This window comes from Canis lupus, chromosome X (genome assembly GCF_048164855.1).
Source record: "Canis lupus baileyi chromosome X, mCanLup2.hap1, whole genome shotgun sequence".
NCBI lineage: Eukaryota > Metazoa > Chordata > Mammalia > Carnivora > Canidae > Canis > Canis lupus.
The window spans coordinates 112,134,874-112,150,518 of NC_132876.1; the positions used below are offsets into that span (position 1 = coordinate 112,134,874).

Genomic DNA, 15,645 nt, shown 5'->3' on the forward strand with positions numbered 1-15,645 from the left:
ATCACTTGCCAAAGATACCAGTGTTAAAAGTTTTAACAGTTAAAAGATACAAGTTTTACATGTTTAAATGGCTATCAGTCTAATCAAAATGTTGATTTTCTATAGGAAAAAAATACCACCTACTTTAATGAATATTTAAATCCAAGGGTTCAAAAGCAAAGAGAAAACTAACAGCTCCCAGAGTAGGTAAACATCCATTTCCTGGGTGTTCCTATATTCTAGGACCTTGGACATCTGCTATGCTGGAGCAGTTTAATGGGAGCTACTGCTCAGTCGAAATCATACCAAAGCTGTAAATGAAGACAGGCCTGCCTCCAAGTCTCTGGCTCTTTTTCCTTCTCCCCCTGTTGGCATCAATTAATCTTTGGATACCTGCTCTTTCTTCCTTTATATTCAGCCATCATTTAAGTGTCATTCTAAAAGTACTTCGCCACTGGGTACTGGGGGGCAGGCAAGGGTGGTTTGGCAATGCAGCTTATGAACAGCCCCCAAGAAGCTCAATGGGTGTTTTCCCTCCACAGACTCAGTCTCTGCTTCAAGTCTGTTTCAACTCAGCTTCTCATACATGATAATTACCTCAGTGCTCAGCAGAAAACTGGCAACTCTGAGCTTCCTAAGCCAGGGCTCCAGGCAAGTAAGCTGTGCTTTAAACATCAATCTCAATTAGATTCCCCATGACCAGGTATGAGGTTCATTAAGAAGCATCAGGCCAAGCAAAAGAGTAGTAAGGTGGTTGGTATCTGTCTCCATGTAGTGACAAGATTTATTTCAAATAGGTACACAGTGATTATAGAACAAGGTAAGTCAGTGTCAGTCCCTCCTGAAAAACATAAAAGTGAACCAACTAACCTTTAAAGTCTTATTGTGACGCTGAAGTTCCCTGCAAAGAGACTCTAGTTTGCTTCTTGCCAAGATAGCCTTGCTGTGTTCACTCTGCAAGTGAACTTTCTCTTTCACGATCTGGGCTTGCTTCTTCTGCAGAATCTTCATTTGCTTCTGAACATTCCTGCTTTCCTCCAGCTAAAATTAATAAGTACTTTACAATCAGGAAGTACAATGAAAACCTTTGAGTTATGGCTGGAGGAACTACAGTAAGAACTATGGAACACATTTTCAAAAGCCAAATATATTTTATTTAAATTATTTTGTGCCATATTACTCTGTCAACCTTCTCGCTCTTCCAGTTGTGACAGGTAAGTAAGCAAATAATTTAGGGTAAGAGAAAAGGAAGCCAATCTTAACCCATTTTTTAAAGTAAACTCTGCCCCCAAAGTGAGGCTTGAACTTACAACCCCGAGGTCAAGTCACATGCTCTACCGACTGAGCCAGCCAGGCACCTCTTATTCTATTTTCTTATTAAAAATTTTAAAAAAGGGGATCCCTGGGTGGCTCAGCGGTTTGGTGCCTGCCTTTGCCCCGGGGCGCGGTCCTGGAGTCCTGGGATCGAGTCCCGCGTCGGGCTCCTGACATGGAGCCCGCTTCTCCCTCTCCTGTGTCTCTGCCTCTCTCTCAATCTCTGTGTCTATCATGAATAAATAAATAAATAAATCTTAAAAAAAATAAATAAAAATTTTAAAATGTTTTTTGGAAAAACTTTAGAAATCAACAGTATCGTGTTTTACATTTGTGAAAAACACACACAGGCTGCTCTGTTGAAATGGTCCTCCAAATTAGAATAAGCAGCACTGGGGCGCCTGGGGGCCTCAGCAGGGTAAGTGTCTGACTCCTGATTTTGGCTCATGTTGTGATCTCAAGGTTGTGACATCGAGCCCCGCATCAGGCTCCACACTAGGTGTGCAGTCTGCTTACAAGTCTCTCTCTTCCTCTATCTCTGCCCACATCCCTCCCCCAGCTCGCGCACACATGAGCGCCCTATCTTTTTATAAGCAGCACTCAGGTTTCTTTGTAAGACAGGGGAATTGCTGCAATTTTAGGTTTGGAACAAATGAGTGTATTTCAAGGTTAAATCAACAATGACAGTTTAAGGCGGCCCTACTAACCTTTCACAGAAGGAAAGGAGCGGAGTGAATTTCAAGGGCAAGAGTGACACCTTGTGGCCTATCAAAATACACCAAGCATACATACAGGCCAGATGCTTACAGCTCTTAAAAATGTCCTTACAGAAATTCCTGCAGGAAAAATAATTTTTTTCTCTAATACTTTTGCAAAGTAATCTTAACAATGATTGTGGGCTGTAGCACAGTTCCAAGAAGCTTCCAGTCTGTACACACTATCTGTAATTCCATTGAGAGCTGCAACTCCCTCTGCCCTCCTGGACTCAGGGTAATCACAATCCTGAATCCCAAGCTCACAATTCCTTTGCTCTTCTCTTTTTATCTCCTTAGCGTGTGGTCCTAAAAGAATCGTTTTGGTTTCAGTTGTTTTGACTTTGTTGTGGCTAGTGCAACTGAAGAACTGAATTTTTTCTTGAATTTAAATTGAGCTTAAATAGCCATATGTAAGCGAATGGCTACCATCTTGGACAGCAAAGCTGTAGATTATATTGCTACAACCCATCCAAATTGTTGGCACAGATCAGGGGACAGCAAACCTTTTCTGTAAATGGCCAAAAAGTAAGTGTTTTAGGCTTTGTGGGCCATGTACGTGTCTGGTGCATCGTTGTCTTCTTTTTCTAAATACTTTAAAAATGTAAAACCATTCTTACCTTGTGGGCGGTACAAAAACAGGACTCACTAGATTTGGCCCACCGGTTGTAGGATATTTCACATAAAAAATATACCACACACAATATGCTTTACTGATCCATTCTCAGGTCAATGGGCATTTGAGTTGTTTCCAGACTTTATTACTTAAAATGATACGAACACTGTCCTAGGAGTTTCCTGGTATACACATACAAGAATTTCTCTGGGTACAAACCTAAGAGTGGGACTGCTAGGCAGTGATTAATGTTCTGTTTCACATGACAATGCCAAACTGTTTTCCATAGTGGCTGGCAAACTTATTCTCCCATCAGTGACTTATAAGAGATCATGTAGACAGAAAAAAAAAGAGAGAGAGAGATCATGTAGATAGATGCACATCCTCTCCAAAACTAAGTACAATCAGAATTCTTAATTTATGCCACTACAACAGACATAAAATCGCATCTCACTGCAGTCCAGATTTGCATTTCCCTGATCACTAATAAAGCTGAACATCTCTTTATAAGTTTATGTACCTTTATGTTTAGGTATCTTTGTATCTTCGTGTTTTTCTACTTATATAAAATCTCTCTTACATGTCTCTTGCCCAGTTTTCCACTGAGTTGTTCTTTTCATACTCATTTGTAGGGATTCCTTATTCTTGAAACTAAATATTCTGTTGGTTGTATTTGTTAGAATATGTTCTTCCCAGTTTTTTAATATGTCTTCTTATGGTCTTTTGAAGTGTCTTTTGCTGAATAGAAAGTTAATTTCAGCATAGCCAATTTTTGCAATCCTTTCTTTGATACTGCTTTTTGTGTTATAAGAAATCCTTCCCTTGGGGTGCCTGGGTGGCTCAGTGGGTTAAGTGTCAGACTCTTGATATCCACTCAGGTCATGGTCTCAGGGTCATAAGATCGAGCCTCACATCAAGCTTAGCACTCGGCTGAGAGTCTGCATGTGGTTCTCTCTCCCCCGCCCCTTTGCCCTTCCCCTGCTCTTGCTCTAAAATAAATATATCTTTTAAAAAATCCCTTAACCCAAGTTTACAAAAATATTAATGTATCTAAATAAATATAAATATCTAAAATTTTAAAGCTTAAGTTTTACATTTAAATCCTTAATTCATTTGGAATTAATCATTGTGTATGGTATGTAAGAAACTAATTTCTTTCCCATAAGAATATACATTTAAAAAAAAAGATTTATTTATTTAAGTAATCTCTACATCCAACATGGGGTGCAAACTCACAACCCTGAGACCAAGCATGCTCCACCAACTGAGACAGCCAGGTGCCCCAGGATATACACTATTTACATTCCATTCACTTCATGAGGAAGGGAATTCTACCGCAAATACACCAATAATAGGGATCCCTGGGTGGCTCAGCGGTTTAGCGCCTGCCTTTGGCCCAGGGCGCGATCCTGGAGTCCCGGGATCGAGTCCCACGTCGGGCTCCCGGCATGGAGCCTGCTTCTCCCTCCTCCTGTGTCTCTGCCTCTCTCTATGTCTATCATAAATAAATAAATAAATAAATAAATAAATCTTAAAAAAAAAAATACACCAATAATAGATTCCATGAAATGCTCTTCTAAATTGTCAACTGTTTTTTTCCCCCAATTTTTCCCAGTAAGTTGAACCTAAAATTTTATAAAGAGCCAAGAATAGCTAAGATGCTTCTAAGAAAGAGTATTAAGACTATATACATACCCCAGCAGATATCAAGATTTATTATTACACTATAGTAATCTACACAAATTGACTCAGGAATGGGAAAGAATAGCACTATAACAGGTCCTTAAGAATCGTGTTACAAACCTAATGGTATCCACACTTAGCAAGTGAAATGTGAGGATTTCAAAAACCCATGTTATCTGGTAAATGTAGAGGCCACAAGGTCTCCCCAATGGATTATCCCAATTACAGCACAACATGCCATACCACCTACTCTATAGGACTTTTCTACTTATTCATGCCAAAAGGACCAGTGATGTCAGATGATGCTGTCACAAAAAGGGGAGAGGACAGTGACGGCGAAAGGGAAGTTTTCTAAATAAATAATTCTTAGGAAAAGGCTACTATTGATGGTTTCACTGCTATATACCTATATACTCTACCTTTTAAAAGAAATGAATGCTGTTTTAAGAAATAAAACTTTAGAACATTTTCTGAAAATGGTACACATCTGTCCTTCATACATTCAGCACACATCAAATTCAAAGAGAGGTTACTACTAGGCAAGTCATCTATGTGTCACACATTCTAAAATGAACATAGCAATTGTTACTGGTACTTAAAACTAACCATACCTACCCTCTACATACACAAAATAAAAGCCATAACCAATAACAGCCTAGATGCCTGCTACAAAGTGTGATCTAAGGGCTAACAGCATCAACATTATCAACTGGGAGCTTGTTAAAATACAGACTCTCGGGCCCTAACCCTGACCCAGTGAATCAGAATGTGACCATGATATGGGTAAATATGAAGACTGCCCCAGCGAACTATTTGCTTTCTTCTTCTAATCTATTCATGGCTGTCTGACTTGCCACAATACCCGGTCAAGTAGCCAGCTAACACCCTCTATGCTGCTTTTTGTCTTTTATTCTTCTTTTCTTTTCCTTTTGTTCTTGTCTTCTTTTTCTACCACTTCTCGCAGGATCTCATGTGGATGGAACCAGTAGGGACTGTCTTTCACAGATAGTAGAAGAGTTCCTTGCCTAAAACCAGCAATCTGACGACATTGTGTTTTCTTCCATCTTTGTATTTGTGACTGTTCTAGGCCATTTATACTGACGCACAGGGTTTCCTGCTGCTCTGAATAGAAGGTGCTAGGCTGCCAAATGCCAGCTACGTGGGGGTATACACACATGAAGGGAGAGTAACTACAATTCTTTGAGTAATAAATAAACAACTCATTTTTAGAGCTGCCCAATGACAAAAAGTAGTATTTATGATATGGAATAACTGCTTTATCAACAGATGAAAATGCATAAAAAATGTCAATAATTCATACAAGTTTTTCACAAAAGGCATTATTACTTTTAGCATTTATATTACTACTCATTCTGTTTCCCACAACCCTAACTTCAAAGGGTTCTAGGATTTCCCCATTCTTCAACCTAAAGAGGATGGCAGGGTTTCCATGTTGAGACTTCTTTCATAATTTTAAAAAGAGAATTAATGCTACTTGAAATAACAAAGGCCCAGAACAAATGAGGTCAGTTTCTTTAGAAGATGGAAAAAGAAATGTCTGGCACATAGTAAATGTGAAATAAATATTTCCTGAGACACAGTATTGTTTTAGTAGACTATTTCATCTAACTCACAATTTCAATCACAATGGGTAGAACCTTTATCTCTAGAATTCCCTTGGGAAAAGTTAAATACAGGAACCACTACACCCTGACTAGCATCTAAAGCATCACAACAGGGTATTTCTAAGTCAGCCTTTTCATTCTAAAACTGAGTTTTAGAAAATCGATGCCATATTGTAGCATTATAATGTCCTATATGTATGTATCAGCCTATATAATGAAGTCATACAAGCAACAAAAAGCCCCAAGAAATGACATTCCCCTCTTCGATTCTGGAATACAATATAATTTTACATCTAAAGCTATATGAAAATATTTTTTAAAGCTTATCAAGTATATACACATATACACATATTTTTTATACTTATCAAGTATATACACATTTTGCTGTTATTTCATTTGAACCTTACTGCCTTGATTTAATACTCACAAGATCAGCATATTTCTTACAGAGAGCTGCCAGCTTCTCTTCTGGAGTCGAAAGGGTGTTTAGGGCTTGCATCAATAACAAAACTTCTTTTCCTGATGATCAACAAGATAAGAAGAATGAGATCAAATCTAAACTGTAAATTCTACATAATACTTATGTTCTAACATGTAGAGTAAAATAATTTGTGCCTGTTAACTAGACATAAGAGATTTATCAGCTAAATTAAGAAAGCTATTTTTAAATTCTGGATTAGCAGGAACCTCTCCCTTCCCACCCCCACCCCAAATTTCTTCACTAATACCGCTAGCTATTTGTAAGAACTCTTGCTGAAGGCTTAAAAATTCCCTTGCTTAACCATTGATGTCCAAGTTAAGACAAAGGGCAAGTTACAAAGGGCAGAATATTTTTAAAAGCTTCCTAACCGAGTACAAATATAGAAGCAAGTTCAAAGGGAATTTCAGTTGGTATTCTCGATCTAAGATGCACATAATCACTTGTGACATGTATCTTTTCTATAAGTAATTTAAATAACTTCTGATGATTTAGTAAGCACATTCTGTGTGTTAACCAAGTGTAGTGTAAATAAAAGGATGTCAACATAAATTCTTTTCCCCACAGGAGGAGCCAGCAACAGTACTTTTAAAACGTTTTGGCAGGGAGAAGCAGGTGGCTGAAATAGAGGACAAATGGCCTTTCAAAATAAGTGAAAATATTTTACTTCTTAAGGAATCATTTTTATTTTTTAAAGTGTTTACTCTTATATGTAGGATATTTCATTTAAAAAATACATATGTATATATTTTTAAAGATTTATCCATGAGAGAGAGAGAGAGAGAGAGAGGCAGAGACACAGGCAAAGGGAGAAGCAGGCTCCTTGCAAGGAGCCTGATGCAGGACTCGATCCCAGGACCCCGGGATCATGACCTGAGCCAAAGGCAGATGCTCAACCACTGAGCCACCCAGGTGCCCCTTAAAAAGATATATTAAAGGACTTTGGTACATGGTAGAGAGACTGCTATGAGGAAAAAATGCAAACTTTAAAGTAGAACACCGGGGATCCCTGGGTGGCTCAGCGGTTTTGCGCCTGCCTTTGGCCCAGGGCGCGATCCTGGAGTCCCGGGATCGAGTCCCGCGTCAGGCTTCTGGCATGGAGCCTGTTTCTCCCTCTGCCTGTGTCTCTGCCCCTCTCTCTCTCTCTCTCTCTATCATAAATAATAAATAAACAAACAAACAAATAAATAAATCTTTAAAAAAAATAATAAAGTAGAACACCTTCCTACCCACACAAAATTTCAGTAACAAAACCTCTCATTTACAGCCCAAGGCCAATAAGAATTCTGAAAGAGATGGCTAAACATGATTATTAAACATGATTAGAAGTAACCATAGTGAAACTGCAATTTTTAACCAAGACTTTATTTTATTTTTAAAGATTTCGGGATCCCTGGGTGGCTCAGCGGTTAAGCGTCTGCCTTCGGCTCAGGGCATGATCCTGGAGTCCCGGGATCGAGTCCCACGTCGGGCTCCCTGCATGGAGCCTGCTTCTCCCTCTGCCTATATCTCTGCCTCTCTCTGTGTGTGTCTCTCATGAATAAATAAATTAAATCTTAAAAAAAAAAGATTTCATTTATTTATTTGACACACACACACACACACACACACACACACACACACACACACACACAGAGAGAGAGAGAATGAGCAGAGGGGAGGAGCAAGGGGGAGAGAGAGAAGCAGGCTCCTTGCTGAGCCGGGACCCTGGGATCATGACCTGAGCGGAAGGCAGACACTTAACTGACTGAGCCATCCAGGTGCCCTTAACCAAGATTGTAAAACTCATATTTTCCATCTGAGGTTTTCTTGAAACACAATTCACATACCATAAAATTCACCCTTTTAATCTAAAAGTGTACAATGGAGTACATTTGCAAAGTTGTACAACCATCACCACTGCCTAATTCCAGAACATTTTCATCACCACAAAAAGAAACTTCATATCCTTTAGCAGTCTCTCCCTCTTGCTCCCCAACCAGGATCCTGGCAACCACTATGCCACTTTCTGTGTCCATGGACTTGCTAATTCTGAACATTTCATATAAAAGAGAATCCTATTATGTGGCCTTTTGTGTCTGGTTCCTTTCATTTAGCACGTTTTCAAGATTCACCCATGTAGGATGTTATCACTACTTCATTCCTTTTTGTAGCTGAGTAATATTCCATTATACAGATATACCACATTTTGTTTATTCATTCATCAGTTGATAGATAACTGTGTTATTTCAACTTTTTGGCTATTATGAAAAAGGCTGCCATGAACATTCATGTACACATTTTTGCATGGACATGTGGGTTTTCAACCCTCTTGGGTATATACCTAGAGGTAGAGTTGCTGGGTCACGTGGTAACATTATGCACAACTTAAAAAAAAATTTGGGGGTGCCTGGTGGCTCAGTGGTTGAGCATCTGCCTTCAGCTCAGTGTGATTCCGGGGTCCAGGGATCGAGTTCCACATTGGGCTCCCCTTGAGGAGCTGCTTCTCCCTCCGCCTATGTCTCTGCCTCTCTGTGTCTCTCATGAACAAATAAAATCTTAAAAAAAAAAATTATTTAAAGATTCTTTAGGGACGCCTGGGTGGCTCAGCGGTCGGGCATCTGCCTTTGACTCAGGGCATGATACCGGAGTCCCGGGATCAAGTTCGCATCGGGCTCCCTGCATGGAGCCTGCTTCTCCTTCTGCCTATGTCTCTGCTTCTCTGTGTCTCTCATGAATAAATAAATAAAATCTAAAAAAAAAAACAAAAAAACAAAAAAACAAAAACAAAAACAAAAAACTCTACACCTAAATGGAGTTCAAATTCACAACCCCAAGATCAAGAGTCACGCTCCCCAAGTGAGCCAGCCAGGTGCCCGACTGTGTGTAACTTAAGACTCCATCTGCTTTTACACATGTAATTGGGGCTGCTGATTTTGAAGAAATTTATTTGTAAGGAATTAGAATTATTTCTTGTATTTCTATAATTTTTAGGTTTTCCAAGTTAGCAGGAAATAGATTTAATAAGGACAATTCTATAGAGAAAACCATCTAAATCAAACACTATTAATCTTAGGTATACTAAGTATAAAAAATTTAAGAGCAATGAGTAAGGCTAAAATAAAAGGGGATTTCAGATTTCATAACAAGACTTAACATATTACTTTCTTAGTCCTAAATCTCAAACACAGCAGGAGAAAGAAAACATACCTTTGAAAGCCAGTCTTAACCCACTTTCTGAACTACAGATAACATTATGTTGTCTCTCAAGTGTTATGACTAAATTTTTAATAAAACAATCAAATAAATATATACTGTAAATTTCAGACTACACTAAAGATGCAAACAAGGCAAGTCAAATACTACTTCTGTCAAGTTGGCCCCCAATTTTGTCAAGAAAGCCTATTCTTGATTATTCAGAGAAAACAACTTCCTACTCTACTATCTTTGTCTCCTGCACAAAATGCAGTAGATACGCAGACTGACCCCACTGAAGACAATAAATGTTATTAGCTAAACAACATTTACCTCAACAGTGGCTATGTTCATAATCACCTGTGCTGCAGAAAACAGAAGTAAAAAGAGCAGCACGTAAAAATGTCCAAAAAAAGAAAAAATATCCAACCACTGAGCACAGATTATTACCTAAAGTTTTCTCTTTGTTTCTGTTGCATTCTGAATCCTGCTGACCGTCAGGCGGATCTATTCGAGCTTCTCGCCCAGGAATTTCCTCTCTTGACTTTTGTGTGCAGTATGCTGGGCTCATCAAACTCCTGTTCTTTGTAATAAAATCACTGCCTTCATCCTCTTCCAATGAATGCTTGTTACTTGTGCCACCACAATTTGAGTCTTGATGTTGAAGAATATCATTCGATTGAGAGTTGCGCAACATATCTGATTTCACCCCTAACCCACACATTCCAGCTTCTTCCATTGTGCCAATCACAAACTAGAGGGAAAAGAGGAAAAGAAAAAATATACAAAGAGGAGTTATATCAAATGTGATTAATGTTTACATCCTATGACACACCAAAGGTTGACAGCTTTTTTCTTTCTTAGTATTTGTAAAATTGATGTAAATATTTTTAAGTTTCAGAGAAGGGACATAACTATAAAGTATAAGAAAATTAAAGTTAAAACAAATCACACAACTAAATGGTACCATAGGAAGTGAGAAAAGCCATTTAGTTGTAAATCTAAACTTATTTCCCTACAAAAATTCACCACTTAAAATAATAAGCATCTTAGAAGTAAAATCATCCTCTAAGTTATGAACATTAATTATTCTGTTCTTATCCTTGATGAAATGGTACAGCAGAGATGGCTCACTAGCTATCCAGCAAAAACCCATGCTCCTCCAATATCCTCTAGAGCTGGCACTGCTGGACAAATGCTCAGCCTGGGACTCCACTTCCCAGCCCTCTATACCTAAGTGGAACTCCCATGTGAAGTTCCCACCAATGGAATACAGGATGAAGTAATGACTGACTGTCCCTTCTTCAACAAGACTTTTATTCTTAAAAAAAAAAAAAAAAAAAAAAAAAAAAAGACTTTTATTCTTAGAAGCATACATTCTTTCCCCACTGGTTTTTAATATATTCACAGAGTTGTGCAACCACCACCATCATCAATCTTAGAATACTCCTGTCACCTCAAAAAGAAACCCTCCCATTACCTTCAATCCTAGGCAACTAATTGTTCTGAACAGTTCACATAAATAAACTCAGATAATTTTTTTAATTTTTTTTTTAAATTTATTTATGATAGTCACAGAGAGAGAGAGAGAGAGAGAGAGAGAGAGAGGCAGAGACACAGGCAGAGGGAGAAGCAGGCTCCATGCACCGGGAGCCCGATGTGGGATTCGATCCCGGGTCTCCAGGATCGCGCCCTGGGCCAAAGGCAGGCGCCAAACCGCTGCGCCACCCAGGGATCCCAAACTCAGATAATTGTAGCCTTTTATGTTTGGCTTCTTTCACATAGCATGATTTCAAGGTTCATCTATGTTGTATTATGTATCACTACTTTATTTCTCTTTATTGCCAAATAAGACTCCATAGTTTGGATATACCACATTTTTTTTTAAAGATTTTATTTATTTATGAGAGACACAGGGAGAGAGAGAAGCAGGCTCCATGCAGGGAGCCCGACGTGGGACCCGATCCTGGGTCTCCAGGATCAGGCCCTGGGCTGAAGGGGGTGCTAAACCGCTAAGCCACCCGGGCTGCCCTGGATATACCACATTTAACCATTCATCAGTTAATGGGACATTTTGATTATTTCCAACTATTGGCTATTATGAATAATTCTGTTATGAACACTGATGTACAAGTCCTTCTGTGGACATGTTTATATTTCTGCAGGGTATATACCTAGGAGTGGAACTGCTGGGTCACAGGGTCACTGTTTAACCTTTTGAGGAACTGTGAAACTGTTTTTCTAAGTGACTACACCATTTTATATTCCTATTATCAGTGTGTTAGGGTTCCATTATTTCTACATTCTCACCAACACTTGTTTTTGCCTGTCCTTTTGATTGCAGCCACTACAGTGTGAAGGTATCTCATCTAATGACTAATGATGTTGAGAATCTTTTCATATGCTTATTGGCCATTTGTATACCTCCTTTGGAGAAATGTTTATTTAGATCCTTTGCCCTTTTATTAACTAGGTTATTTGTAATTTTATTATTGAGTTGTAGGAGTTCTTTATATATGCCAGATACAAGTCTCTTATCAGATGTATAATTTGCTAGAGCTTTCTATCACTGTTCTTTCAATTTGAGAAAAGGCAAAATATATTCACCTATTTCAAAATGTCATAGATTTAATTATAAGTTACTCTGGCTTTCAGATTAAAGGCATATAGGTCAATTTCAACCATCATAGAAAAAAGTTGAAGGACTAGAAAGATCAAATGTTTACCTAACTCACAATAGTAGCTGGTGGCATTGAATTAAGGACATTAAGGACACTGAATTAATGTGTAGAGTATATAACCATCACATCTCATGCTGTCCTTCTATTTTATCATTCTCTATCTTCAGTTATTAATACTACTGCTTTTTTTTTTTTTTGGTCTTTCCAGACACTCCATTTTCACTTCTCAGCTCCTGTCACACACATTACATTATCACTTATTTGCTATACATATCCTCCTAGACAGCAAAGCTTATGCATAAAAGACACTCAACTGCCAATTGATGAAGAACAGAAGGGACCAAAATGGCTGAAAACAAGCCATGGAAAGTACCTAAACATTACTACAGAAGTTAGAGAAAAAGAAGCAAGACAGTATTACATTTCCCTTCTCTCCTGTGCAACTAGTTTTGATGTATTTTTTCATACTTGCTAATGAAAGACCAACTTTGGTGCTACTAAATCTTTGTTTATGAATAAGCCCAGGTCTAGCTGGACTGCTGAAATAGCAAGCCCCGGGCAGCCCAGGTGGCTCAGCAGTTTAGCGCCACCTTCAGCCCAGGGTGTGATCCTGGAGACCCGGAATCTAGTCCCACGTCAGGCTCCCTGCGTGGGGCCTGCTTCTCCCTCTGCCTGTGTCTCTGCCTCTCTGTGTCTCTCATGAATAAATAAATAAAATCTTAAAAAAAAAATAGCAGGCCCCAATTTGTCTACTGTAAGGACTATCTGTTCAAGAACCTACTTGAGGCTCTGCACTGGGACATGATATGAAGCAAATTCTCAGGCCAATAACTTTTTTTTTTTTTAAAGATTCATTTATTTGAGACAGAGAGACAGAGATAATGACAGAGATAGTGAGAGAGGGCACAAGCCAGGGAGGAGAGAGAGGAGGCGGCTCCCCAATGAGTAGGGAGCCCAACACGGGGCTTGATCCCAGGGCCCCAGGATCGAGACCTAAGATGAAGGCAGATGCTTAAATGACTGAGCTACCCAGGTGCCCCTCAGGCCAACAACTTTAAATTACAAATTATTTCTCAGCCCTCACCTCCCTAAAGCAGAGACTTCTATATTACATGGCAAATACAACTTCCTACTCTACTCTGATACCCATTCTGAATGCCTTTTCTTGGGTATAATTTCCTGTATAAACAGCAGCAGCTAGTATTTATACAGCAAATACTACATCCTGACACAAGTGTAAGCACTCTCCTATATTCACTAACATAAGCCTCACAATAATATCACAAGTACTATTATCATCTCCATTTTACAGATGAGTAAACTGACACAGTAAAGTTAAGTATGCTGCCAAAGATCACAATGAGTAAACAGCAGAGCAAAGATGTGAACCCTGGCCGTTTGGTTTCTGAGTCCACTTTTAACTACAACGATACAACGCTTCACGACTACACTTTGTCTACTATACAAACACCCTTGTTCTGGCCCAGCCATCTAACAGAAATCTATTTAGTAGTGGGTAGAGATGCCCCCTGCCAAATACTATATAAAAACAAATTGCAAAAATAATTTAAAAATAAATAAAAACAAATTGCAAAACAGTACGCACCCACATGTTTCATATATACACATGTGTATTTAATGCATGTATGTACATACACACAAAGTGTTGGGAGGGGAGCACTTGGGTGGCTCAGTGGTTGAGAGTCTGCCTTTGGCTCAGGTTGTGGACCCCGGTCCAGGAATCGAGTCCCATATCAGGCTCCCTGCGAGGAGCCTGCTTCTCCCTCTATGTCTCTGCCTCTCTCTGTGTCTCTCATGAGTGAATAAATAAAATCTTAAAAAAAAAAAAAAAAAAAGTGTTGGGAGGAGGCGCACCTGACTGGCTCAGTTGCTAGAGCGTGTGACTCTGATCTTGGGATCATAAAAATGAGTGCCATGCTGGGTGTAGAGATTTTGTAAAAATAAAATCTTAAGAAAAAAAATGTTGGGAGAAAATACATTTACATATTAATAAAGGTTATTTTATTTTATTATTTTTTAGAAGGAGGAAGCAGAGAGGGAGAGGAAATTTTTTTTTTAAGACAGCAAGAAAGAACACAAAGTGGGGGAAGGGAGGAGGGAGAGAGAGAATCTTAAGCAGGCTCCATCTGCAGCACAGAGGTGGACAAAGGGATCAATCTCACAACCCTGAGATTGTGACCTGAGCTGAAATCAAGAGTCACTTAACCAACTGAGGCACCCAGGCACCCTAATAATGTTTATTTTTAAACAGTTTAACTATGGGTGGTGTTTCTTTTTCCTTCCCTATATTTCCTAGTTTAACTACCATGAATTTTTATTACTCTTGGAATTGAAAAAAATTCAGTAACTGTTCATACTAAGAACAGTGGAAGCATTACAGAACATATGTAAATTTTTTAAAAGATTTTATTTATTCATGAGAGACATGGGCAGAGGGAGAAGCAGGTTCCCTGTGGGAAGTCAAATGCAGGACTCAATCCCAGGACCCCAGGATCACGACCTGAGCCAAAGGCAGACACTCAACCACTGAGCCACCCAGGCTCCTCAACATATGTAAATTTTATTAAAATTTCTGGGGGATCCCTGGGTGGCTCAGCGGTTTAGCACCTGCCTTGGCCCAGGGCATGATCCTGGAGTCCCGGGATCGAGCCCCGCGTCCGGCTCCCTGTGTGGAGCCTGCTTCTCCCTCCGCCTGTGTCTCTGCCTCTCTCTCCCTCTCTCTGTGTATCTCATGAATAAGTAAAATAAAAATCTTAAAAAAAATTTTTTTAAATAAAATTTTATTAAACTTTCTACAGTCATTTAAGATTAAAAAAATATTTTTTTAAATATATGTGCTGCCGAAGCGAGCACAAAAACAAATTTTTTAAAAGATTTTGTAATTTTTGTTTAAGATTTTATTTATTTATTCACAAGAGACACACAGAGAGAGGAAGAGACACAGGAAGAGGGAGAAGCAGGCTCCATGCAGGGAGCCCGATGTGGGATTCGATCCTGGACCCCAGGATCACGCCCTGAGCGAAAGGCAGATGCTCAACCTCTGAGCCACTCAGGCATCCCTAAAGATTTTATTTACTTATTCACAAGAGACACAAAGAGAGAGGCAGAGACACAGGCAGAAGAAGAAGCAGGCTCCCCTCAGGGAGCCGATGCAGGACTCAATCCCAGGACCCTGAGATAATGACCCAAGCTGAAGGCAGAAGCTCAACTGCTGAGCCACCCAGTTGCCCCAAGATAAAAAAAAATTAATTATTATTTTTTTTTTATTTGAGAGTGAGAGGCATGGGAGGAGGCAGGGGCAGAGGAAGAGAGAGAATTCCAA

At 39.3% G+C, this 15,645-nt stretch overlaps 1 protein-coding gene across 5 annotated transcripts in view; it reads right to left on the reverse strand.

The window, feature by feature from the left end:
* TXLNG (taxilin gamma) overlaps positions 1 to 15,645 on the reverse strand; it is a 55,941-nt gene that overhangs the window by 17,183 nt on the left and 23,113 nt on the right. For 4 of the 5 annotated variants that reach the window (XM_072816252.1, XM_072816253.1, XM_072816254.1 and 1 more), the window contains exons 2-4: positions 10,072 to 10,375; positions 6,397 to 6,488; positions 850 to 1,020 (exon numbers count right to left, since the gene is read on the reverse strand). In XM_072816252.1, coding sequence (XP_072672353.1) covers positions 850 to 1,020; positions 6,397 to 6,488; positions 10,072 to 10,375 — 567 coding nt within the window. The remainder of the gene's footprint in view (positions 1 to 849; positions 1,021 to 6,396; positions 6,489 to 10,071; positions 10,376 to 15,645) is intronic. The other variant, XM_072816257.1, reaches the window with a different exon arrangement.